This window comes from Macaca mulatta, chromosome X (genome assembly GCF_049350105.2).
Source record: "Macaca mulatta isolate MMU2019108-1 chromosome X, T2T-MMU8v2.0, whole genome shotgun sequence".
NCBI classification, from domain to species: Eukaryota; Metazoa; Chordata; class Mammalia; order Primates; family Cercopithecidae; genus Macaca; species Macaca mulatta.
In genome coordinates this window covers 15,517,119-15,543,036 of record NC_133426.1, presented here as the reverse complement: position 1 = coordinate 15,543,036, position 25,918 = coordinate 15,517,119, and the positions used below count along the sequence as shown (strand labels likewise).

Genomic DNA, 25,918 nt, shown 5'->3' with positions numbered 1-25,918 from the left:
ATAACCCTGCTTATTCCTTGTTCCGGCTACCTTCACCTCTCATGTGAATTATTCAACAGCCTCCCAACTGGTCTCCTGGCCGCCAGTCTTGATCTCTGCAATGGACATTTGGATCTGCTTGTTCAATATCCATTCTAACCTCCTTGTGTTCCTTTTGGAAAATTAAAAACTACATGTCTTAGCTAGGCTTCTGGTTGCGATGTAGATTCCAACAATCAGGTACACCCATGCAAGATTTGGAAGGTGGAAGTGATATATCATGAACAGGGGGCCTGCTTCTGCTATTTCTGGGGCAAACAGGGTTATGAAAGCATTTGGCTTTCAGTAACAGTTGTAGAGGGAGTCCAGTGTCCAGTCCCTAGCTACATGAGTGAAAAGCAGCAGTGAAAAAAGGCATCCTCTTTGCTGGCAACAGCTTTCTGATTTCCAGATCATGGCAGGGAAGTGATAGTCCTGGAGCCAGCAGTTACATGGAAACAGTGGCTTAATATTCCAGCTCACTGATCACAGCAGAGGCATCAGCTCTCTGGCAGTCAAGTTCTGCAGTGCTATTCTGGAAGGTTTTCCTGGAAGCTCAGCCCAGATTTTGCTCCTCCAGCAATTCCAATCATTTTTAAACTGCTTCTGTTTGTATGGTTTATTTTATCTACAACTGAACTCTGACTACAGTATATCCTATGATTTACCACATTTCATCCAGAGTGAGCTCTCTGAAACTCTAGAACTCAAATCCAATAATGGCATTGCCCTTGCTTAAAATCTTTCAATATCCTTATATAAAGTCCAAATGTTTTAATCTTGTTTGAAAGATCCTGCATGACCTGGTCCTCCTATTCTCTGCAGACTCATCTTTACCCAGGAACCCTCTGGCCACACTAACCTTCCATTCAGGTACCGAAAATATGAACCCATCTGTTTGTCTTGGCAAATGTCATTCTCCCTAAATGGAACATTCTTGCCCTGTCTTCTCTTGAGTATCTCCCCCATTATTTTCTGATCTTGGCCTAAGGGCTTTGTCCTCCAAGAAACCTTGTCTGACCCCACCACCCACCACTACCACAAAAACTCTGGGCTAGGCACTGTCCTGTGTGTTCCCACAGGTCCCTGGCCTTCCTAGTTTGAAACATTGTACTATTTGAAACTTCCTAGTTTGAAACATTGTATTGCATTGTACTGGGATTGCTGATTGTATACTATGCCATCCCTCTTGTCCCTATTATAGTTTAAGAACCTGGTGAAAGTTTCCATGTCTAAGTTGTGTTCTATTTTACCCCCAGTCGTCAGTGAGTACCTGGCACATGTATGCAAATTGAATGAAGTAATAAAGAAGGTGAAGCATTTTAAGCAGAAGGTTTAATCTCTATTGGATTTATGTTTTAGAAAAGCGTGTGGCCATGTGCAGAAAGAACCACAATGGAATCAGGTGGAGGGAATGAGCTGAGATATAAAGTTCAGTTTGTTAGTCTGACCTAGTGCAATATTAGTGGGGATGGAAAGAAGGAGAATACTCCAGAAAAACTGATAACATTCAAGAAGTAATGAGACAGGGTCCATTAAATCTTATTTTTTTGGGGGGGGACGGAGTTTCATTCTTGTTGCACAGGCTGGAGTGCAGTGGTGCGGTCTCGGCTCACTGCAACCTCCACCTCCTGGGTTCAAGCGATTGCCCTGCCTCAGCCTCCCAGGTTCAAGTGATTGCCCTGCCTCAGCCTCCTGTGTAGCTGAGATTACAGGCATGCACCATCACGCCCAGCTAACATATAGATATAGATACAGATATAGATATAGATATAGATACATATTTGTATTTTTATAGTAGAGACAGGGTTTCACCACGTTGACCAGGCTGGTCTCGAACTCCTGACCTCAGGTGATCCGCCTGCCTCGGCCTCCCAAAGTGCTGGGACTATAGGCGTGAGCCACCGTGCTCAGCCTAAACCTTCTTTTGGCACCTCAATTCAACTTAATTAACATTTTAGAGTACTTACTCTATACAAAGCATTGCATTAGGTTATGCCATAAAGCATTTCTTAAGATACTATCCCAGTTTTGGAGATCGCAAGGGTTTCAGTCAGCTAGTAAAGACATAAATACTTTAATACCAGGCAGAGAGGCAAAAGGAAGTAGAATTGAAGAGTTTATGTTTCAAGGGTAAGCTAGTGTGGTTTTTCAGTTTATTTATTTATTTGTTTGCTTGTTTTCGTCTAAAGATAACGGGCTAGTAGTTTCTGGGCAATAGACAGTGTCCCATGGTGGCAAGAACATTGCCTGGAGACAGAATATAGGAGTCTTACTTCTCCACCTGCCACTAACTGGTATGATCTTGAACAATTTGCTTAACTTCTCTGGACTTCGTTCTTCACTTGTAAAATAAAATTTTTGAATAAAATTACCTTTAAAATTCTATTATCTTATACATGTGTTATATTTAAAATATGTACAGTATTTCTAAAATTTTTCATCAAATCATCTAATTAAAATGTTCATGTATTCTAAATAGTGCTTTAGGATAAATATTTTAACTTAGCTTTTTGTACAGTATTTAGAAGACAAGGATATAATAGAGTCAAAAATAAATCTCAACCTTTGGTTTTTTGATTCTAAGAGGTTGATATTAATACTGTATTCACTTTTGCCAATTAGGGACAGTTTACCCAAATGTGATTGCCCACCATCCCACTTCACTTCCTCAGCCCTGTCAGCCTTAAGATTTTTAAAATTTTGCCTTATCTATTGCCTACTATGAATGCTAGGCTTTGTCAGAGGAATGTAAAAAAGAGCCTTGAATCATTCTTTTTGCCCTCTTTGATAGACAAGTAGTTTAAAATTCTGTGCTCAGACTGTTTAACAATTCTTCTCAAATTTCAATGGAAGGGAGACATATAAAAGAGTGCAAAAAGCAGGATTAGAATCAAGTATCCACTTGAAAATTCACTTGCTCTTCCCATCACTATGCATGGCTCCTTCTCTTTGTAACTAAGTATGCAACGAGCTTTCAAGAATGAACAGGAATGCTAGCAGCTGTAATAAATGAACCTCGGAAAAAAAATCAGTGGCTTAATACAAAGTTATTTCTCATTCATTTCAAGTACAATTGGCGGTAGGAGTGATGATGGTGGTGGTGGTTTGTGTACTCCTCTTCCTTGCAGTCATTTGGGAACTCACCCGGGTGTCATCATCCAAGTGGCAAAAGCAGGTCAGCGGAGGGAAGGAGGGAGGAAGGAAACAGACTTTCCTGTGGGAGGTTTTTATGGGCTAGATCTGTCACTTTTATTCCTATTTCATTGGCCAGATCTCAGCTTCATGGGCACGCCTAACTGCAGAGGAAGCAGTGCAATAAGGTCTAGCTGTGTGCTAAGGAAGAGAACGGGCAGGTTTTGATTACTGCTTAGCCGTCTCTGGTCTCTGCCTTACCCCCAGGGCACGTTGATTCTCTCTAGCTGTTCCCTCTAGACTTCTTCCTTTCTACCCCACGTCTTTAGTTGTTGACAAAATATTTCAGAGGTGACTCCTACTTGCCATGAGTAGTTGGGAAATATTTTTAAGGTAGTGATTTTCATCAAGTAAGCATCTGACTTTTATGATGCAACCTTCAAGTTTCCCTAAGCACTCCAATTTCTGCCTTAGAATATTATAGTGAATTAGTTTGTGCAGGACATACAATGACCATATGTCATTCTCAGTTGTGCATGTAGATTTAGCTTCAGGTGAATATAACTGGGAATATTACTCTTCTAATGTTCTCGGGTTTCATGAGGTCAGTGATTAAAAAAATATTCAGATCTCAAGTTTCCTTTAGACCATGAAAATTATATTACAACTTTCTAGTTGGATATCATAGCTTTTTTTGGTATAGAGCAATGGTTCTCAAAGTGTGGTTCCCAGACCAACAGCATCAGCATCACCTGGAAACTTGTTAGTAATGCAATTCTCAGGCCTCACCTCAGGCCTCCTGAATCAGAAACTATCGGAATGAGGCCCAGCAATCTGTATTTTCACAAGTCCTCTAAGAGAATATTCTAGAACCACTGGTTTAGCAATTTGGAGTTGAGTTAGATCATTGTTGAAGCATTTCACTTCAAGGATCAAATCAAGACATTATTTGAAATCATTTGTTTAAAACATACAGAATCTCTTATATTGCTGTGAATTAAGAGTGACAAAGAAATTCATCGAATGAAAATATTGTGAAGAGCCCTGGGAGGTCATGAGAGCACATAGTTTTCAAATGTGTTGGTTACAGAAATCTAAGGTTCTATGAAGCATTTCTAGGGGTTTCCTAAAAGAAAACGTTCATACATTTGGTTGATGACTATCCTTTGACCATCCAGGGTTTGTCTCTAAACTTGAAATTCTGTGTCAGAAGAAATGGAGCTTTAGGACCAAGTCAATATCTTATTCGTCTTTATATCTTCATTACCTTCCAGAGTGCCCCAGTATAAAGCAGATACCTAACAAACATTTACAATATATGGATGGATGGAATAGGCATTTCATGGATTCAAGTGTTTAAGTAACTTTTACTAATACTCTGGGGTCATTTTTAAAAAAATCATTTTGGATAGTTTATTCTAGTTGCTATTATATAATACTGACTGCTTTATGTATGCCGCCAGTCTTTTCAGCAGTTTAGGATTTTATCTAGCAGATATTAAGAACAATGCCTACAACTCCGAGAAAGGGGGGGTACAGAGAGAGAGAAAGAGAAACTTACATGAAGATAGTGTTTGTTCCATTTCTTGAAATGTCTATAAAAATATGCTACTGCATGTTAATCTTTTCAGTGACTAACCCAGAATTTCTTCCTCAACCTTGGCACTAGTGACATTTGGGGCTGGATCATTCTTTGCTATGGGATCTGTCTTGTACATTGCAGGATGCTGGGCAGCATCCCTGGTCTCTGCCCACTAGATGCTGGCAGCATCACCTACTACTCCTAGTTGTGACAATCAAAATGTCTCCAGACACTGACAAGTGTCCCCTGGGAGGCAAAAGGGCCCAGGCTGAGAATCACTGCTCTATCCTAATGTTAATAGGGCAGTAGTAATTTTCCTGCATTTTATTCAAAGCTATGGAAACAGGCTTCGAGAAAGAGCATATGTTCCACATTTCTCTTTAGCTCATTGTTGAGGACTTTGGCAGTGACAGCTCTATCTATTTTGAAATGATTTGGTTCACAAATCCTCATTATTTTAGGCCATTTTTCTCCCTGGAACAACTTTATCTTTGGAGATGCAAATTCACAAACTCTAAGCATCTTTTTTACACTTTCTGTGATCTTCTACAAGGCTTCAGCACTGAATTCCGTTATTGGGCATTTTTATTTAATAATTTCTAAATAATCTATAGACTGGCTAAAGGAACTCTGTATAAGTCCATAATACAGAGCTAGCAACTAACTGAATGGTTTTTATCTATTTCGTTACAATAGTTTAAAAAATTATTTAAGAGAAAACCTAAGTAAAATGTAGTAATACCTTTTATTACTTCCTACTGCAAGATTCTGTCCATGGAAAGAAAGTCACCATTGCTTCTGGGATTTACTTCCCGGTATCTAAAGAATATGCTAACAATTCTAGTTCGTGATTTATTTTAGATGTTATCTATTTTCTTCCCTTTAGCACATGAGGATTTAGCATTATTTCAACCTCCCCTCACTTCTGCTTCTCCATAATATCAATATATTACAATTTTTCTTTAAATGTTTAAATGACGAGCTGACAGTGTATCCTGACATCCTTATCGACATCCTCATGTAAATGTTTTCTCTCTTATTTTCCACGTGGGTATGTGTTTTAAATAGTCCCTTTAAAAAAAAATTTAATGTTATTTTGAGAGAGTGAGAGGATAAAAGTATATGGCCATCACACAATTAATAGGAAACTAAAATTATTTTTGAAAACTTTGGAAAGATTACATAAAAAGTCTCAAAATTTTATGGTTAGAAGGTAAAGATTTCTATTTTCCCCTCACCTCTTACATTTAGCATAAATGACAGTGAAGCATTTTTTTCAAATCTGAGAAACAAGTTAAAATCTGATTTTTAATTTTTCATGAAACGAATTTTGTATATAATTCTTATATCATTATTAATACCAATAAATCAGGACCATGTGGAAAACAAAAACAGAGGATTAGAAAAGATAACCAATTGACATGACAGATGAAGAAGATACTAGGTGAGAAGAAACATGTATATAACAAAGCCTACCATTGGGAAATTGTGGGAATCAAAGTCAAGCAGTTAATTACTAACAAAGATGGCAACCATGTTTCTTTTGTCTTTCACAGTGAATGCATAATTAGCACTTAATACTAAGACTAGGGAATAAACCATCTATAATCTACTGAAAAAGACCATCTGCTTCTATAAATTTTGTTCTCATACACTTGCCAAAGGAAGAGAACATATTAACAAAATAATGGGCCCTGCACTGGTAATTGCTAGGTTGTTTGCAGTTGTGCTGCTGCTATTAGAATTTAATAAGCCATTCCTTCTGCTAAATTAATAAGCAGCCAAGATTATGTAATAGCTGCTTTCAGCTGCTAATTATTTTTCCCACAATTCCTTCCCCTCCCTACCCCTACCCCCACCTTTTTTTGGCTAGGAGCAGGAAGGGAGACTGCCAGTATGTCATCAGCAAGTCTCCCGTCCTCATTTTCAGAGCCACAGAGCAACATTAGGAGGATAATCAGTTTAAACTTGGAGGTGGCTATCTCAGGAACCTTGAGGATGTAAGTGTTTTGTACAGAAAAAGAGAAAAGCAGCATTTGAATTCAGAGGGCGAGTTTTCATTGTGTAGCATTAGAGCTATCTTTTCACTGGTTAATGGCATCTGTTTCTTGTAGTGAGAGAGAAATGGGACATTTGAAAGTACCTTTGGGGCATGACTGGGTAGGGAGAAATCTGTTGGGGGCGAAAGGGACCTAAAGAACTACAGAAAGTCAGCTCTGTGCCATGTGTCATCCCCTTTCTTTAATATTCCAGTATACATTAATCATACATGTTAGTAGGAGACTTTGCAAGCAGCATAGTAGTGCTTGAAAAGGGGAAGTATTACACATTTTTTTGTTTTGTCATACAAAGGCCTTTTTAAAAATGCCCCCAAAACTACTGTCTTAGTTTCATAGATACTAAAATGCACACAAAAAGAATATAATTCCTAATAAAGGATTCCTTTACATTGATTACATTTAGCTTCGTGAAAAAATTAGCATTTCTTTTACTTTAGGCCATTAAAAAAATTCTGGCGACTACACCTAGGAACCTTTGCAAAAGGGACATGGCCCAACAAAAGCAATTTTCTCGCTTCCTTTGTAGGAACCTAGGTGACTCGGATAATGAATAGCATGCGATATGGGAAACCCGTGGCTCTTCAAGGAAGGTCACCTAATCCCGTGGGACTCCCCTTTCCTTATCTGTAAATGACTAGATGATTCATCCATTCTATCATTCAGAAAATTACGAACATCCATTATGCCCCGGCATTACGCTCAGCATTACAGCTCTTAACAAATTTATCATTTTATGGTCTTTATCAGTCAACTCACATTTATTGTGTTATACACCAGGCAGTGAACTAGACTGGGATGCAAAATGAATACAACTTAAGGTGTGCTAAATAAAGGCTAACGGGCATGTGGGTGAAAGAGGGAATCGCTCTTACAGGGTTTTAGGGTGAGGCTTCATAGGAGATGTGACATTTGAGAGCAAGGACATGCCAGGCACAGCAAGTCGTCGGCAGTGCTAAACTGGAACCCAGGCGGCTGGTGGGGCGACCCAGTGTGAAGGAAGCGGGATCTCGAAGGTGAGGTGCTGTCCGGGCTTTTCAGCCGAACGGATGGTAACTCCGCAGCACCGAAGATGGGCGAGGCGAGCCCAGGGAACAGACTCCCGCGAAGCTTAGGGCGAAAGGTGTCTGGGCTAGGGCTGGAGCAGTGCAATGGGAAGGAGAGGCCGGATTCCGGACAATTTTGAGGCAGAATGATAGCAAAATGCCCGTGAATGGGTGACGAGCTCCACAGAAGAGCTGACTTGTTTTTCCAGAGTTGCAGCACTCCCTCGTCTCCTCCCACCCTTGTCGTCAGCCGTCACACCTCCCCGACCCACCCTCTGGGGACACAGAGAATCATTAGAGCTCAAACGAGGCTCTTCGCTGTCTGGAACTTCCCGGCCCCGCACCTCCGGCTAGGCTGAGGACGCTGCAGAATCCCGTCCTCCTATCATTAAACAGGCAGCATACCCGCCCGCGCGCGTCCCGGAGGCACCAGCAGGAGTGCGCGGGCGCGCGGGCCCGGCAGACGCCGCTTCCGGGTCACGTGGCCCGGCTTCCGGTTCGCACCACCCCCTCAGCAAAGAAGCCTCCAATCGGCTTCCTTGGATTCAGCGGTTACCTGCGCTGCCTCCGGTGCCGCTGGCAACTGCTGAGCCGCTTCCCGCGCGTCGCCTAGCCCGCCCCTCAGCTCGCCGCAGCCCCGGCTCCTCCCTCGTCCGGCCCCCGGGGCGGGGTCTGTCAGCTCGCCCTCCCCTCTCCGCCTAAGCCTGCCCTCCGCCAGCCGGGTCCCCTCCCCACAGCACCACGGCTTCTCTTCCTCAGCACGGCGACAGGGGCTTCCCCTTAGCCGCCGCCGCCGCCGCCGCCGCCGCCGGCCGAGCTCCGCCGCGCCCGCGGCCCGCGGCCGCCGTAAGTCCCCGGGGACGAAAGGGGGCGCCGGGGATGGAGAGGGGGAGGGAGGGCTGGGCGCGCCCCCCGCCACCCCGAGCGCGCCCCGCGACCCCACCCCGAGCCTGCCCGGCCCGCCACTGGGTCGCCGCGCCTGCAACTCACTTCTCTCAGGGTCCGCGTCCTCCGCACCACTCCGCGCCGCGCCCGGGGATGTGGGGGCCAGTCCCGGGCTCCGCGACAGCCCCGCGGCACCTGTGGTTCGGGAATCGCCTCAAGTTTTGCGGGGCGTTTTCGGGAGGGGCCGGGGGCGGTGGCGGCCGAGGACTCTTGGCGCCCCCTGCGCGGCGGCGGATGCCATTGTCTGCTCCGCTCCTTGCCTGTCACCTCGCCCGGGCTTGGTCAGTGATGGAGTGTGGCCACGGGAGTGGGGGGGAGGCACCGGCGACGGCCGGACCCGAGGAACGCTGGCCCCGAGCCCGCGCCGCGGCTGAGCCCATTGTTTTTAATGCCAATCTCGAGGAATTTTGGTGCCCTGTGATTTGCGGCAAAATCAAAGCGCTGGTTTTTAACACGAGGGAAGGAATACTCGTGCCTTGCAACCGGGTTTCGTCCCATGTTAGGACATAATTTATTTTAAGGAGAATACATTGTTTTTTCGTCCTGCAAAGTGGTAGGGCGGGTACAGGACCCTGCTCCAGACAGCCTTGAGCCCATACTCTTTGCAAGCAAACCCTCACCCTTTCTGGTCACCAAGATCTAGGAATACGAGATCCATTCTTTTCCAAGTTCTGGTAACGGGTTTGCAGTAAATGTCCAGTTGATGCTTCACTTGCTGCTCCCTTCGAATGCCGCTATCTTCAGGACTTGCACGGGAGGCACTTTGGTATCATCTAATAATGTCCTTATATTTTGTTCCCCTGACGCATTTTAAGTGAGGTAATAAGACCATTTTAACTTTACTAAAGTTGAATTGCCACGTCATAAATTTCTAGATATCTTGTTGATACCTTTTTGGGTGGTTATAAAAAACGACGATAATTTCTTACCGAAATTTAGGGCCCATTTTTATTCTACATTGGTTCTGTAAATTTCCCCTCCCCGTCTTCAAATTCAAGATGGTGTGGTGAATCTTGAGAATCATGCTTGAATCTTACTTGCAGTAACGCTGTTAAAGGAACTTACAGTGGTTAAAAGAAAAAAGGATACCTATGTGAATTCTGGCTTTAAATTACCTTTGTAGAAACAATACTTCTGTTTGCAGTTGAGATGACCAATTGAATTACAAAAAGCTTGGGTTAAAAATGAAACATGCAGACTAATCAACACATTTGCGATCACAAATAAATACATACAAATTAGTTTAAGTAATAAAACACACTAGAATTCAGCATCCACTCTATCTGTAGATACTATTTTTTTTGAAGTATTTCATGTAATGTTTCAATACTAAATCTTATTTAACAAGTGTAAATCTTATTGTGGCCTTTTAAATGTTTGTTTTCTTTTTCATAATACTACATTAACTCAGTTCTAGATTTTGTACATATTTAAGTTGGAATGTTTTAAAAGTAAGATGAAAACATACTTTTTTATTAAGGAAAATTTGTAGTTATGAGATTTTTCGGTTAATATTTTGGATCATTCTGTTTTGCTTGAAATATGCCATCATAAACCGACGAGAGCATTCTAAGATATAAGCTACTGTCTACAAGTAGTTCACCCTGGAACTAGAACGGCCTCAGGGTGAAAAATAGCAGGTCTTCCGTTTCTTTCAAAAATACCCAAATCAATTGATGTCTACCATTTTCTTTTGATACATATAGAGAGTGTGCAATGTATAGCACAGGTAGAAAATAGTTTCTTAAATTGAAAGAGTGGTCTTTATTTTTCTTCAAAAATTTCGCTTCAGCTTATTACAAATTTTTCTTTTTTCTCTTGCACACTCCCCTCCAAACTTAACGTGGAACAGGGTGGGATTGGAAGGTTTGCATCTAGAGAAGATCTGTCCAAAAGAATTTCTTGCTATTTTAATTGGCATAGAAATATTGATGGCTAGTAATCATTTGTCATTTAAATGCCCCATCCCCCAAAGCTTCTCTGTGAAACACATAATCTTAACTTTATTGATTCAAAGTATTACATGTAATCTTGATTTTATTTATCTTAACAGATGCAGTTTATGTTGCTTTTTAGTCGTCAGGGAAAGCTTCGACTGCAAAAATGGTATGTCCCACTATCAGACAAAGAGAAGAAAAAGATCACAAGAGAACTTGTTCAGACCGTTTTAGCACGGAAACCTAAAATGTGCAGCTTCCTTGAGTGGCGAGATCTGAAGATTGTTTACAAAAGGTATAATTTTTATTTATCATAAAGGTGAAATAGAATCAAATGTTAGGTCATTTAGGAAATTGCAGACTTTTGAGTGATGACATTTCTAAATAATGATTAATAAAGATTTAGATGAAATAGGTTTAAGGTAAAGCTTTGTGTTTTTAAAATAACTGGTGTTTTCACTGGTAATTACTGAGGCTGGAATGATAAAGGCAGGGAAATCATTTGAAAACTAGTTATATAATTGAAGGCATAAATGATTATTCATGCTTAATCATCTTTATAGAAGAGTTTAATGAATTCATTTCATTGCAGGGGAAAGTAGGGTCAGTATTTTAAATTGTGTGAGTAATTATCTGAATTTAGACAAGTATAGATAGTCTAATCCTTTTTCTCCGAAAATCTATAAAGCAATGACTAATATTTGTCATGCCTTTTATCTGATTTTTAGAATCTTACGTATAAATACCTTGAATATGTAGACTATTTCAATCACATAGCTGTTTTAAAAACTTTATGTGTATAAGAGATCTGTTTGTGAGTAGTGTTTATTAACTTTAAGTACCCTTGTTGCTATGGTGGGGGTGCAGTTAAATATGACAGATAATTTTGCCAAGGACAGGTTTTTTTAAATTTTGATGTTACAAAATGACTCATAGATTGGCTTTTAACACTGAAAATTTTTTTAATGCTATACATCTTTATTTTATAAATATCTGAATCCCTGAATACCCTAAAATAAATTTCTCAAGATTGTTCTAAGTAGGGTAAAAGAAATAAACTTTCTTCTTTTACAGAACATTTTTTGAGGGGACATTTACTTCATTCCCCATTTGTTTCTTTTTGAATTATTTACTGAATTTAAGATAAGAGCATTTCTGCATATAAAAAGTTCTCTTGTGTGGGGAATATGCATGGAAGTAACAGTATGGGATAAAATGAGGGTGGGAGAGAAGTCTGGTTTTCTTCTCGGCTTCCATTTATTGCACTCCAGATACGGGTTGGATATTTTGTCAGGGAGATGGCTGGGAAGAAATGGAGATGACAAGACATAGAGAGTTTCTTAAATATTGAGGACTCCTCTTTATTATTGAATGATCTTTGGTGATTTAGTATCTTTGTGTGATTTTGTATCCAGTGTTTGGTTTGGTCTTATTAAAGATCATAGAAAAATCATATCATTTGAGAGGTGAGAGATGTTTTACAGTAATCTAGTCAGGTGATTTTGTTCTGTTTTGTTTCGTTTTAAGCTTTTTGCCCCATGGGTAGAACCTTAAATAAAATGACTGGAAGTGAGGCTGCTCCACGTAAAATCAGAAACGGGGATCCTGTATCCTGGCTCACTTGGCCTTTACCCCTCTGCACAGGAGACAGTTCTAAGTTTGAAAACTGCCGTTGTTGATCAAACTTCAATTTTTTAATGAATGCGAATTTGGGAGAGGTGACTTGTCTAGGGCCATATGCCAGTTAGTGATTGACCTGGGGCTGCAACTCAGATCTTAAGCTTGGAGGCAAAGATTTTAAACAGGGCTGGAAAAAGATCAGGTTTACATATCTTAAAAGACTGAACTGGGACAATGGATGAGGGCAGGAGGGGCTGAGACTGGCACCTACAGAATCAGTAGGAGACTATTTGAGATCCTGAACCCATTTGCTGGAAAGGAGGGCTATTACTAAATAGCCATTATCAAATAGGTAGGTTTGATAAGACTTGGTCACCTCTAGAAGTGGGAAGAACATGGGAGGCGGAGGCAGGAGAATCGCTTGAACCCAGGAGTTAAAGCCCAGCCCTGGCAACTTAGTGAGACCCTGCCGTCTCTACAATAAAAACAAACAAACAAACAAAAAAGTTAGCTGGGCATGGTGGCATGCACGTGTAGTCCTAGCTGCTCTGGAGGCTGAGGTGGGAGGATTGATTGTGCCTGGGAGTTCAAGGCTGCACTGAGCCCTGATTGGGCCACTGCACTCCAGCCTAGGTGACAGAGTGAGACCCACAACAACAACAACAACAAAAAGTGGAGAGAGCAGCGAAGGAAAGGGAGGAGTGGTGTGACCTCCACATTTCTGGTTTGCTGATGGGGTACAAGGTGAGCTAGAGAACTCAGCTTATTTTGGGGCAGGTTGATTTGGGGATGTCTATGTGACTTTCATTAAGAGAAGCCTGATTTTCTGGTGGGATGTGGTTGGTGTAGGTATGGAAGTCTGGGGAAAATAAAACAAAGTATTAGATCACCAGCATTCAAGTGGCAGGCAAAGGAGGTGAAGAAGGGACCTTCAGAGTGGAATGAGAAGTTTCACCAATGCCAGATGTTGCATAAAGTTCAATGAAAGTGAGGAAGGAATCTGGTAGATTTTACAGTGAGCATTTCATATAATGCCCTTTGCCAGATCATTTTCAGTGGAATAGTGGAGATAGAACTCTCGATGTAATGGGGCGAAGTGTGAAGAGGTGGAGAAATTTAAATAGCATGTGTAGACTATTTTGGGGAACTTAGCTGTGAAGGACAGGAGACGAGGTGGTAACCACTCATAGACATAGGAATAGGGGACAAGGTTTTTAAAAAAGAAGGTGTGAGAGGCTTAAGCTTATTTCTAGATAGGGGAAGGAGTCCCCCGTGTGGAGGAGGAAAATACCAGCAAGGGATTCAATCCCAGGAATGGGCTTTTATGGGAAGAAAGGAAAGCACTGCTTGGTGTTCATGTACATGTCACTCAGCCCGTCCGTCCGTGTTGAGCCACTGCTTTTTCTTTTAAAAGCTACAAAGGGTATCCGACCCAACTCTGATACTTATATCAAGCACCTTTAAATGAAAGGTGGACTTAAAAAAATAACAGCTTTATTGAGATATCAGTCATATATAAAAGGTGGAATTTATCAGCTCTTTCTCTATGTGTTCCCCCTTCCATTTCATACTGAAAACCTCATCTGCTCTACCACTTATGGACATTTTTTTTATTGGTATAAACAGGTGATTTGTTTTCCCTACTGCTGGAAGTGAAGAGCTTTTTAAGCAAGAGAATTACTGCTTAGCTCCTGAGAAATTTTGGACTGGGACTTTTGCTGTTCATATCAGCAAGTGATTTTTGTTGTTTTTGTTAAATTATTTCATCTACATTCTTCATCCTGAGTATTTGGCATACAAATTCCCCCTTTTGAGGGGGGAATGATGGATAAGAATAATTAATATTAGCTGAAAAGACAGACTGAAAATCTGAGGACTTAAGTTCTGTTCCCTTTGTAACATTAGCTAGTTTTATGACTTTAAACAAGTCACTTTGTTTCCTTATCTCTAAAATAAATGTTCTTGAGGATCCCTTCAAGACAGAATACTATGCTTTTTTGATTTCTGTTTTGTGTAGCATTTTGTGGAAGAGTCACTGGATTAAGGTCTTTTAAAATTAATTTAAAAACGTATATATCTCCAAATTACTAGCTTGAGAATTTAAAGAATAATTATTGATTTTCTTTACTAACAAAAGAATTTTTAATGACATACCAGTGAGTATTGAGAACACTTTAGCTACAGTCACCCACAGTCAGCTGATATTTAGCTGATATTTAGCTGACTGCGGAGAAGTCATGTGTTTTGAATATAAGAATAGGCACTTTCAGATGTTCTCTGAGTGCCAGTAATTAGAGTAAGCCTTAATCCACTGTGCTAAAAATAACCAAACATACCTTTCTTCTTACTAGTCTATTATTAATTTTACTTCAGTTTTAGACTTACAAATAGGCACTAAGAGAACAAAATGAGCTCATTATTGAATTTTTAAAAACCACTTGGTCCTAAATATAGGAAGTACACTTCAGGTTCTCTTGGTAATCTTTTACTAAATCAGTATGGCATTTTTTATTTCTCTTCTCTTCAAAGCTCTTAAAATATTGTTTTGAGCATATTTTAATTTTTGCCAGGTATGGGATTACTTTAATGCAATTGCTGGCTATAGTTTTTAATGTAAAACTTGGGCTCTAGAGTCAAATTGCTGTTCCTAGGCAGGTTACTCAAACCTGGGTCTCTTATCAATGCAAGTAATAATGGTATCTCATGGATACGGTTGTTGTGAGGATTAGAATGGTAAAATATGCAAAAGCCTTAGCTAACATTTAGTGTCCCATGTAGGGCGAGGATTCAGTGAATGGTACTTAATTATTATGCTTCTGTTTTTTCTTTCCCTAAGCTTTCTGGAAAGAGGCACATCATTATCCTGATAGCTATCTGTTCACCTACACCAAAGAATTCATTAATTTGATTATTCTTTTTCCATTCTGAGTGAAAGTAAACATTACTGGCTGGGGCTTAGACACATCGTTCCTGATGATTTTTAAATTAATGCTTCCAAGTCATTCATGCAGTTTAGGACCTTTGACTAGTGTTTAAGTGCTTTTTATTTGTAAGGAAAGAGGCAGTACTGTGGATAAGGAGCGAGGATGGTAAGAGCATTAGATTGTTTAATAGTAGCATGAGGAAATCTTAGAGTAAAAGGAATTTTACTTGAAACTGTTAGTAAACTTTGTATAATAAATTATTTAGCATTCTGTTCCTATCAGCTAGTCATATCTGGTTTTTAATCTACCATTTTTATGTCAGTCCCTTTAATCTTTAGTTTTCTTAAATCAGGGAATCTTATGTATCATTTATCAGTTTCCCCAAATTCAAAGTTCTATTTAATGAGCACGGGTTAGGGAGGATGGAGAGTTGGAATACTCCATTCTCTTTTAAATAGATAGACAAAAACAGAGTAGTGATGGGAAAGAGAGGGAGCACTTTGTTAAAGTTGGCATTGATGCCCTGTTTTGTCTTCCATGACTTATTCCCTTCACAATGATGATAAATGAACACATGTGAATACCTCCTCTCAATAAGACTGCAGGAGCCCCAACATTTTAAATAACTTACTGAGTGTGGAAGACACATAGAGTAGACATGCACAAAGTCATGATAAATATGCCAAGTGAGTTTGTATGACACAGTGGAAAAAGGCCTGGAGTTAAGGTCAGAAGATCGGGTCTCTTATCCCACTACTAGCACTTGTAGGCGCTGTACTCTTAAGCCTCGGTTTTTTGTTTTTGTTTTTGTTTTTTTTTGTCTTTTTTTAATCTGTAATCAATGATGAAAGATAGTACTTGCTGTTGAAAACATCAAATAAGATGAAATGTTTTAATAATGAAATTAATGCTGTTGTGTGAATACTAGTTATTTTCACACTAAGGAGCAAGAATTCATTGAGACTCAAAACAGGTTGTTTGTGTTATTTTGTATACAGTATTATTTTACATTAATGCTATGAGCAGTAACTGCCCATTGTGTTTTCTAAAAATCAATTAAGTGATCTTCAGTGAAAATTATAATCTCCACTGAGATATTCTATGTTTAGCCTATCTTAGGTTTTTATTTTCTTTCTTTTCAAAAGGCTTAAGTACATGTAAACCATTTTAAAATGCCCTTTTAATCCTCCTCAAAGGACTTGCTATGCCTCAAGGTTGAAGTTTTGCTTTCTTGGGTCAAGCATCACCTGATTCCGTATGCTAGAATCCTAATTTAAAGGAAAATATAAGTTTCCCAACCTTATTCCCTCTTCTAGGGTAAATAAACTACGCTTCAGTTCAACAGTGTAGAACTTGGTAAATTTGAGGACAGGTCTCTGTTTCCCTTAAGTGATAGGAACTTTCTGTTCTCTTTCTCTAACTTCTGTAATAACGTGGAGCTGTTGTTCTTTTCGTGTGGTTTATTCCACAATCCTAGAAACCTTTTTAAAAATAATTATATGCTGTTAGAAGTCAAGAGCATAGTTAACCCTTGGGGATGGGAGGTTGTGACTGGGAGAGGGTAGCAGAGGAGTTTCAGGGTTCACTAGTGTTCAGCTTCTTGATCTGGGTGCTGGTATATAGTTGAGTTCACTTTGAAAATTTATTGAGCTTGTAGGACTTAAGGTCTTCTCTGTGTGTATATTATACATATTCCAATAAAATATCCCAAAATATTGACCTCATCTTGACATTATCTTCAACAAGTCCTCCGTCAGTTGAAAGGTTTCATTTTCTTCTCTGTACTTATAGTTTGAATTAATCTGTTATGTATTTTGTTTTAATTAAGTAAACTTAGGAAAAACCTGGGTCTGCTGTGTTTTAAGATGTTTATAGAAAAGAACCTGAAAGGAAGAAGGGCAAAATCACTTATTCTTTCTAAGTGGTATGATTATTTTGTTTTTTTCTTTTTGCTTGCCTATGCTTTTCAAAATTTCTCTTATGCATTTATTACTTTTGTAGTCTACGAGAAAAATCTGTACTGTTGTGAAAGAAGAAATAAACTGTATAAACTTGGGGCCTTTCATAATAGGATGTGAAAATATATTTAGAAAACATGATTACAGGGTAATAGTTTTTTTCACATTTGTACTTCGTTACAGATATGCTAGTCTATATTTTTGCTGTGCTATTGAGGATCAGGACAATGAACTAATTACCCTGGAAATAATTCATCGTTATGTGGAATTACTTGACAAGTATTTCGGCAGTGTGAGTAGTATTTTATTTTAGGAAATTGAATGCCATAGTATTTTTTGGAACCTTTTCTCTAACAAGTTTATTATTTGGTTGTCTTGGGGATTCTAACCGCAGGAGAGGGCGGGAATGACTATTTCTTGTCAGTGGGCCTGGTCAGTTCCTAACTTTCAGAATTGCTGGCCCTGCAGACGTAACTCATTTAATTAAGATGGTAAGGATGAGGTTTAAAATAGTGAAATATAAACAAGTCCAACGACAAACATTAATATCCTGTAAGTGCTTAGTATAGAATTTAGATTTGGTTAGCAGTTCTGATCATGTTACCCAGGAAATACATGTTTAAAGATCAGTTTTTATTACTAGAAATTATTAAGTTGCCCACATTGGGAACATGCAGAGCCCAATCTTATTTAGCTTGTAGGAATATGTTTTCAAGTACTTGAGATTTGGAAATTAAGCTTACTTAAACCGGTGATACTTAGTCATATTTAGAAAGAGTTAAGATTGATTCACTCTGATTTGATTTTATTCACTACCTGGTAGTGAATAAGCATCTTCTGCTTCTGCAAGTTTTAACAATTTTTTATTTTCTTTTTTTTTTTCCTTTTCAGGTCTGTGAACTAGATATCATCTTTAATTTTGAGAAGGCTTATTTTATTTTGGATGAGTTTCTTTTGGGAGGGGAAGTTCAGGAAACATCCAAGAAAAATGTCCTTAAAGCAATTGAGCAGGCCGATCTACTGCAGGAGGTAAGCTACTTGTTCTCTTCACTAGGCACTAGCATGTTTTGCTCTTGCTGGGGAAGTCTCAGTCATCATTCTTACAGTTTCAGAAATTACTCTGAAGCATGCTTGGCATGTAGTGTCCATCCATTTGCAGTTTATTGACTGGAATATGTGTCAGTCACGTCAACTCAGTTATCTATGGCTGGATGGTTCAGTTTGGAGATAGTCTATCGGTCAGGCCTCTTCCCGATGGCCCTTTTTGGACCCTAAAACACTGGAGTCTAAACCTTTAGAGGACAGACTACTTGAAGAAGGGAAAAGATTGGCTGAAAGTAGCAGTAGGTTGAGAACTCTCCATCTATTGCTTCAAATTGTTTAAGATAACCCCCTTTTTCATTAGTGTAGATAATCAGGAGTTGACTGTGAGATTATGACATTTTAATTCCAAATTGGCTCATATTTTTACCTCATGTCCATTAAATGCAAAAGTAGCCAAGCAAATGATAGTGTTTTCTAATTATACTTCTTGTAGAAACTTCTAGTTTTTTTTGCGTTAGCAAAACTAAACAGTATTTGCATTTCTCTTTGCTCTTCTTAAATAACAAACCATGTTCTGTCAAACTGCATTTTTGTCTTACCTCCATATCCCCAGATGTGTAACTCCCTTTTCTTTCTAATTACCATAGTCATCTTGGGTTAATCGTGCAGTTGATGCTGATGTACTTTCTATTTCTGAAGCTTAACATTTCGTAGATAAGACTACCTTTTTCTAAAAACTTAATGATACCTTAATTCAGATACCAAATTGAATTATACTTTAGAGCTAATTGTGATTTTTATCATATGGAAAGCTTACAGCGTGAGAAGTGATTAGTAAATACTGAAAAATGAAATGTGTTTTCACTAAAGTAGTTGTTAAGTGTGTGTATGCATGTATATAAAAGTCTTGAATATTTTTGGCTCACTGGTTCATTTTCCAGAAGCATTGAAAATATGGTTTTGTATTTCCAGTTTATTTTAGTCCCTTCTTTGTTACATACTTGTTTATCAGTTTGTTCTTTTTTTAGTCACCAAAGGAGACTTTAAGTCCCATTTTTTAGCCTTGGATGCATTCAGTTTTAAGGGAATGAAATAAGGGGAGAAGAGTAACTTGCTTTCTCCATTTTAACTTCTTAACTCTTGGACTCTGTGAGGAAGGGAAAGCTATTTGAGAATCTCACTGCATCAGTCACTGACTGGGACAGTTGTGGGGATTGCTTGAAGCTGAGATGACATCATCTGAATAGACATCTACTAAATGTCAGACAATGCATTGTACACTTAATGATCTTGTAGTTATCAGAAGAGTGGTTAAGGTGCCTGCAAAGGTGAAGTATTAGATTGGCAGCCCTCATGCCATCTACTCTTCAGTAGTGAAATGAACACAGACCTTTTGCCTTGTGTGTACAGTTTGCGACAGTGGTTTACCAATTGATTGGAAATGTTATTCTGGAGGTTTGTTTTTAATATCAGGTGTGCTGACTATAAGCATATACTCTACTATTGTAAAATTGGTTTTTAAAGTTAGTATCTCCTTATTTTGCTGTTCACTTATCAGACTTTTTAAAAAATTAGGTCAAAACCAGGATTAGAAATTGGAAATTTTTCATATATGTCTTCCCTTGATCACTTTCATATTTTGTCACAGATCTGTATTCTGCTCTGTCAGAACATGGCATTTCTTCCAAGTTTTACCATCATTTCCTGATTAATTACATTTGCTTTAAAATGTATTTAAAGTTATTGAAGTTCAACTTTTAATTTTAATATTTTTCCTGGAGAGTAAATTTTTGTTTGTTTGTTTAAGATGGAGTTTCGCGGCCGGGCGCGGTGGCTCAAGCCTGTAATCCCAGCACTTTGGGAGGCCGAGACGGGCGGATCACGAGGTCAGGAGATCGAGACCATCCTGGCTGACACGGTGAAACCCCGTCTCTACTTTAAAAAATACAAAAAACTAGCCGGGCGAGGTGGCGGCGCCTGTAGTCCCAGCTACTCGGGAGGCTGAGGCAGGAGAATGGCGTGAACCCGGGAGGCGGAGCTTGCAGTGAGCTGAGATCCGGCCACTGCACTCCAGCCTGGGCGGCAGAGCAAGACTCCGTCTCAAAAAAAAAAAAAAAAAAAAAAAAAAAAGATGGAGTTTCGCTCTTGTTGCCCAGGCTGGAGTGCAATGGCACGATCTTGGCTCACTGCAACCTCTGCCTCCTGGGCTCAAGCGATTCTCCTGCCTCAGCCTCCCGAGTAACTGGGATTACAGGCTTGCACCACCATGCCTGGCTAATTTTGTACTTTTAGTAGAGACAGGGTTTCACCATGTTGGTCAGGCTGGTCTCGAACTCCTGACCTCAAGTGATCCGTCCCCCTTGGCCTCCCAAATGCTGGGATTAAAGGCATGAGCCACCGCGCCCGGCTGTGCCTAGATTTTTGAATGCTACTGGGAAATTGCTGTAGACCTTAGAATATGACAGCAATGTTAAGTTTACCATAGAGCATATATTTAGTATTTAAATATACTAGAGGATAAAAACATTATTGCAGATCCATATTTATTTGTGTGTGTATATGTACATATGTATATATATTTCCCTATGGGAGTATTTTAATAGTTAATGTTGTCCTTCTGTTTGAAGTACTATTTTTATGTCTTTTTTTTTTTTTGAGTTGGAGTTTTGCTTATCACCCAGGCTGGAGTGCAGTGGTGCAATTTCGGCTCACTGCAACCTCCGCCTCCTGGGTTCAAGCAATCCTTCTGCCTCAGCCTCCCAAGTAGCTGGGACTACAGGTGCACACCGCCATGCCCAGCTAATTTTTGTATTTTTAATAGAGACAGGGTTTCACCATGTTGGCCAGGCTGATCTCAAACTCCTGAAAGGTGATCCACCCACCTCGGCCTCCCAAAGTGCTGGGATTACAGGTGTGAGCCACCGTGTCCGGCCTATTTTTATGTCTTTAATTGGAGAAAGTAAGTGTAGACAGAAAAGCATAGGATGACTATGGTTGGTCCCATGTAAAATTTTCCTTACCCCCTTGTAACCTTTGTTTAAAATAAAGAAATGACTACTGTTAATTACAGTTCCTTTGTCTTTAGAAGAAAGCTGTGGCCCTACTTCTCTTCTGTGACTGCTTTTACATTGCTTTGTACATGAAACTGAGTTCTACATTGAGACATTGTCTATTTAGCAGTCTGAGTGAACCATTTTTCTTAGCCATGTAGGTCTTGGGGAAGCAGTAGGTGGTGGTCCATTCTGAATTTAGAGTGAGAATACATTGTAGGTTAAGGCCATTATGAAGCCAAGCTCAAGTCTGTGTGGAGCAGTAAGGCTTCAGGTTATTCTGTTATCTTAATCAACATACTCTGAAAAGAAATGTAGGAATGACAAGATGCATGTTTCCTAAAAATAGATTCATTTATATTTTTGATGCATGATACAGGTTTACATCTGTGGGAGAGTATTTGAATATTATGTTCATAAAATAGCGAGTGGAATAAGAGAAAAAGCACTCCCCAAACTGCTGGAAAACTTTTTGTTTTGGATACCATGACAACAAAAATAATTATGATGGTAACTAATGCTTGAGTATGTGAGGCCCTGGGCTCAGCAGTTTGCTTTAAGCATCCTGTGCTAATCCTCAAGACATCCTGTGAAAGGTTAGAGGTAGCCTCATGAGAAAGTGGAAGCTCACTGAGGTTCCATGACTGGTCTGAGGCCACCTGGTTAGCAACTGGCAAAACCAGGATTCTAAACCCAGATCTACTAGGCTTCACAGCTGTGTAAAATCTTAACCACTGTGTACTCCCCCCAACCCCAGTTATGTATTGTCTTGGTATATATATTTTAAATGTTCTGTTTTAGATACGAACTTCTTTGTTTCTCAGTCATACAGTGAGAAATTCATAATTCTCCCAGAGGTTTTTCTATGTGGAAAAGACAGTGCTATCTTTGACTTCTTAGACTGCAAATTTTTATTGTCCAGATTATCAGCAGTTGGAATTTTTTATTGGATATGTAGATATAAATAATACTTTTCAACCTGTTTCTTGTTGGATTGATCAAAATGCTGGATTTATAACTTTTTGGGTTTTATAGTTTGGGATATAGCATTCACTTAATCAATTTCATGAAATGATTCTGCTTCCGAAATTGTAAATATAGCTGTGAAGATCTCAATTCAGACTTACATTTGTAGTAGAAGTCCTAATTGGTTAATTTTAATCTAATTTTTCATGTATCATGATTTTTCCACTTAGTGTCAGGTCTTTTACTTGAATTGATTATTTCTAAGCACCAAAGATGACTTTGAACTTGTATCTGTTGGCTTAAAGGTATATGCAAATCTCAATGATTTTGATTTTTTAAAAATTTGTGAAATATACATTTCTATCCTTAATAATGCTTATTTTCTTCAGAAAAAAATTTTTAAAAATGTCTCTTACCCAATTTGTATAAACACGTAGTTTAAGGTAATCCTTCATTTTATAGCCAAATAGGGAAGAGGGTCAGTGGATACAGATTTTCTGTTAGCATATTACAGTCAGTAATAAAAATGTAACATTAAATGTATATTCAAATAATAGTTGCTAAAATATTAGCAGACATTGTGATTAGATAATAAAGATATCTTTTTTTATTTTACTTCATTACTTGGTAAATAAGGGATTAGTTTTGACATATCTAGACCAAACTTCATGTTTATTCCTTTTGGTGTTTGGTTGTATGAATACATAATTAGATTTGGGGGTAAAGCCCAGAAATTGGCCCATTATCCATTTTTTAATGTTTGGCTGTCTTAACATGCCACTGGTACTAAAGTTGATTCTTAAAGTACAACATGCTGAAATTCCTAAATTGATACTCTTTGCAATACTTGGAATACTTTTCCCCACCACCTATTTTAAGCTAGATTTTTGGAGGGATAGGGTGGGGGGTGGTGTTGTAGTTGGATTTGTTTAAACACACACATATATAATGAGAAAGGAAATAATAGCATGGCTTTTTTTCTGTAAAGTCAAGCACTTACCAGTTTTTCTCTGCTCTTTAATTTTATAGAGCCAGAATGAAGAATGGGGAGGTTTGTCTGAGGATATCTTATGATAAAGAGCAGTCTAAGGCTTTAGTCCCTTTGATCCCCAACTTATTTATTGGTAACTACTAAATTTACCATTTTTGTGGCATGGATAAAATGGAGTGCTATGCAAATACTGTTGCACGTGAGATGATATCTAAGTCCTTGCTTGATCCGTGAAGATCAAATAGCTAAATACTGGGCATTTGGGCTTTAACCCTTAGCGGTTGATGCATGATGGTGTTGATTAGCGCTTTGAGATGTGTCAACCTTTCTTTTTTATACTAACAGCATCATTTTGAAATTTGTGGTGTTTTTTTCTTTTGAGCTTTGTTTGCTGTTGGTATTTTTTCTCACTAAAGTAATCTGTGAAATGCAAAATAAGTGAGGTACCAAAAGCAAGCATTATACTCATGAATTTGCTTTTACTTCGAGATGATCCACTTTATGAATAGATTTACTGGATTTGCAGCTGTTTATCTGCCTCATCTAGAAAGTGGTACTCTACGGAGGATTAGTGCTGCTAAAATTGATTTGTTTTAGTGCTGGGGGCTGCATGATATATCTTAGTACTATGCTATATTTTTGTGAAAGTAATAATCTGTGGGACCGCACACAAATGGAAAGGTAAGAATCTTAGGAGAAAAGTGATTTCTTTTAAAAAATGAAGCTTTTGTAACTTAAAATTATTTTAATAAGTACTTTTTGAAGTATTGAATAACATCTCTTTTAATATGAAGTTTTGGATTTTTTAAAGGTCAGCTCTTGATATAATTAAGAGTATTTGGGCTGAGCACGGTGGCCCACGCTTGTAATCCCAGCACATTGGGAGGCTGGGGCAGGTGGATCGCTTGAGCCCAGAAGTTTGAGACCAGTCTGGGCAATGTGGTGAAACCCCGTGCTTACAAAAAGTTAAAAAAAAAAGACTAGCTGGGCATGATGGTGTGTGTTTGTAGTCCCAGCTAATTGGGAGGCTGAGGCGGGAGGATTGATTGAGCCCAGGAGGTCCAGGCTGTAGTGAGCCATGATCATGCCACTATATACCAGCCTGGGTGGCCACAGAACTAAACCTTGCCGGAAGGAGAGGAGAGGAGAGAGAGAGAGAGGAGGAGAGGGGAGGGGAGGAGAGGGGAGGGGAGGGGAGGGGAGGGGAGGGGAGGGATATTTGGGTGTGCTAGTCAAACTTGAGAATATCTTAAATTGTTTTAAAAAACGAGATGCTTCCAAATATATACAATAATGTCATTTAATAGCAAAAAGCATTTTGATATAAATCCTCTTAGAATTTGCTTAAATAAGACAAACTCATGTAACTCCTTTGTAATTACTACTGTTCATGTTAAAACCTTCAAGCCTAACTCTTTCTTTTAAATTGGGTTTAAAGTTAACAAGACTATAGTCTTTTCTTGCCAGTGTACTTCAGTTTTTTTTATAGGTAAACTCAATCAGGGTTTATTATAACAAATTCTGGATAAATGAAGTTTGATTACATTAATGCTTGAAATGGAAATGCTTGAAAAGAAGGGCAGAAAGCAGGACAAATGTTGCCTTTCATTTTACATTTAATAAGAAACAGTTTGGCTGGGCACAGTCAAACTCAGACCTGTAATCCCAGCACTTTGGAAGGCTGAGGTGGGTGGATCACTCGAGGCCAGGAGTTCGAGACCAATCTGGCCAACATGGCGAAACCCCATCTCTACAAAAAATACAAAAATTAGCTGGGCGTGGTGGCGCACACCTGTAGTCCCAGCTACCTGCGGGACTGAGGCACAAGAATGGCTTGAACTCGGGAAGCAGAGGCTGCAGTGAGCCGAAATCTGGCCACTGCACTCCAGCCTGGGTGACAGAGTGAGATTCTGTCTCAAAAATAAATAAATAAAATAATTTGGCCAGTGTCCTTATTCACTGGTTCTCAGGTTGTCATCATTTTGCTTTGTGTGTTTTTGAGCCTTTTTTCTTTGTATGCTTTTCAAAATTTTGAGGATTTTCCCCTTGCTATTTTTATTCTACTTTTCTTTTCTTAAATGCTGATCCTGACCTAGTAATTGGAATTCATGAGCCCTAGGGTTAGAACCTACACAGGGACCTGCGAAGAGAATAGTCTGTGGTGTCGGCGGTGATTTTTTTTTTAATTAAAAAATACTTTCTGAAAAATTTCAGGTTCGAGTCCTTTTTTCACCTACTGACATTTTCTTTTGTTTCCTCTGATGCCTTTTTTTAAAAATAAAAATTCCCATTCTGAAAAAATTAGCAAATACAGGCAAACACACTAGAATATAATCTTACCCACCAACTAGAGCCAATTAGATTAACTCAGTGGTTCCCATGGGGTGGGAGTGGTGCAGTTGTGCCCCTGTAGGGGACATTGGGTAGTGTTTGGACACATTTTTGGTTGTCACAACTTGGGGTGCAGTGCTACCGGCATCCAGTAGGTAAAGACCAAGGATGCTGCTGAGAATTCTACAGTGCACAGGATAGCCCCTTTAGAACAAGGAATTATCTGGCCTCACATGTCAGCTGTACCCAGGTTAAGAAGCCTTGGTTTAATTTAACACTATGGAGTAAATACTCCATTTACATTTATAGACTGC

The 25,918-nt window shown here is 39.3% G+C and overlaps 1 protein-coding gene and 1 long non-coding RNA gene across 6 annotated transcripts in view; one reads left to right on the top strand and one right to left on the bottom strand.

Moving 5' to 3' along the window:
- Positions 1 to 9,075, bottom strand: part of LOC144338543 (uncharacterized) — a 232,773-nt gene extending 223,698 nt beyond the window's left edge. Inside the window, exon 1 of the long non-coding RNA XR_013412738.1 lies at positions 8,829 to 9,075. This is a non-coding gene — a long non-coding RNA (uncharacterized LOC144338543). The remainder of the gene's footprint in view (positions 1 to 8,828) is intronic.
- The window catches only part of AP1S2 (adaptor related protein complex 1 subunit sigma 2), a 28,802-nt gene continuing 11,235 nt past the window's right edge, over positions 8,352 to 25,918 (top strand). For 2 of the 5 annotated variants that reach the window (XM_001102167.5, XM_015126962.3), the window contains exons 1-4: positions 8,572 to 8,684; positions 10,837 to 11,015; positions 17,406 to 17,514; positions 18,114 to 18,251. In XM_001102167.5, the coding sequence (XP_001102167.1) occupies positions 10,837 to 11,015; positions 17,406 to 17,514; positions 18,114 to 18,251 (426 nt within the window). In that variant the 5' untranslated portion in view covers positions 8,572 to 8,684. 5 annotated transcript variants of the gene reach the window in all.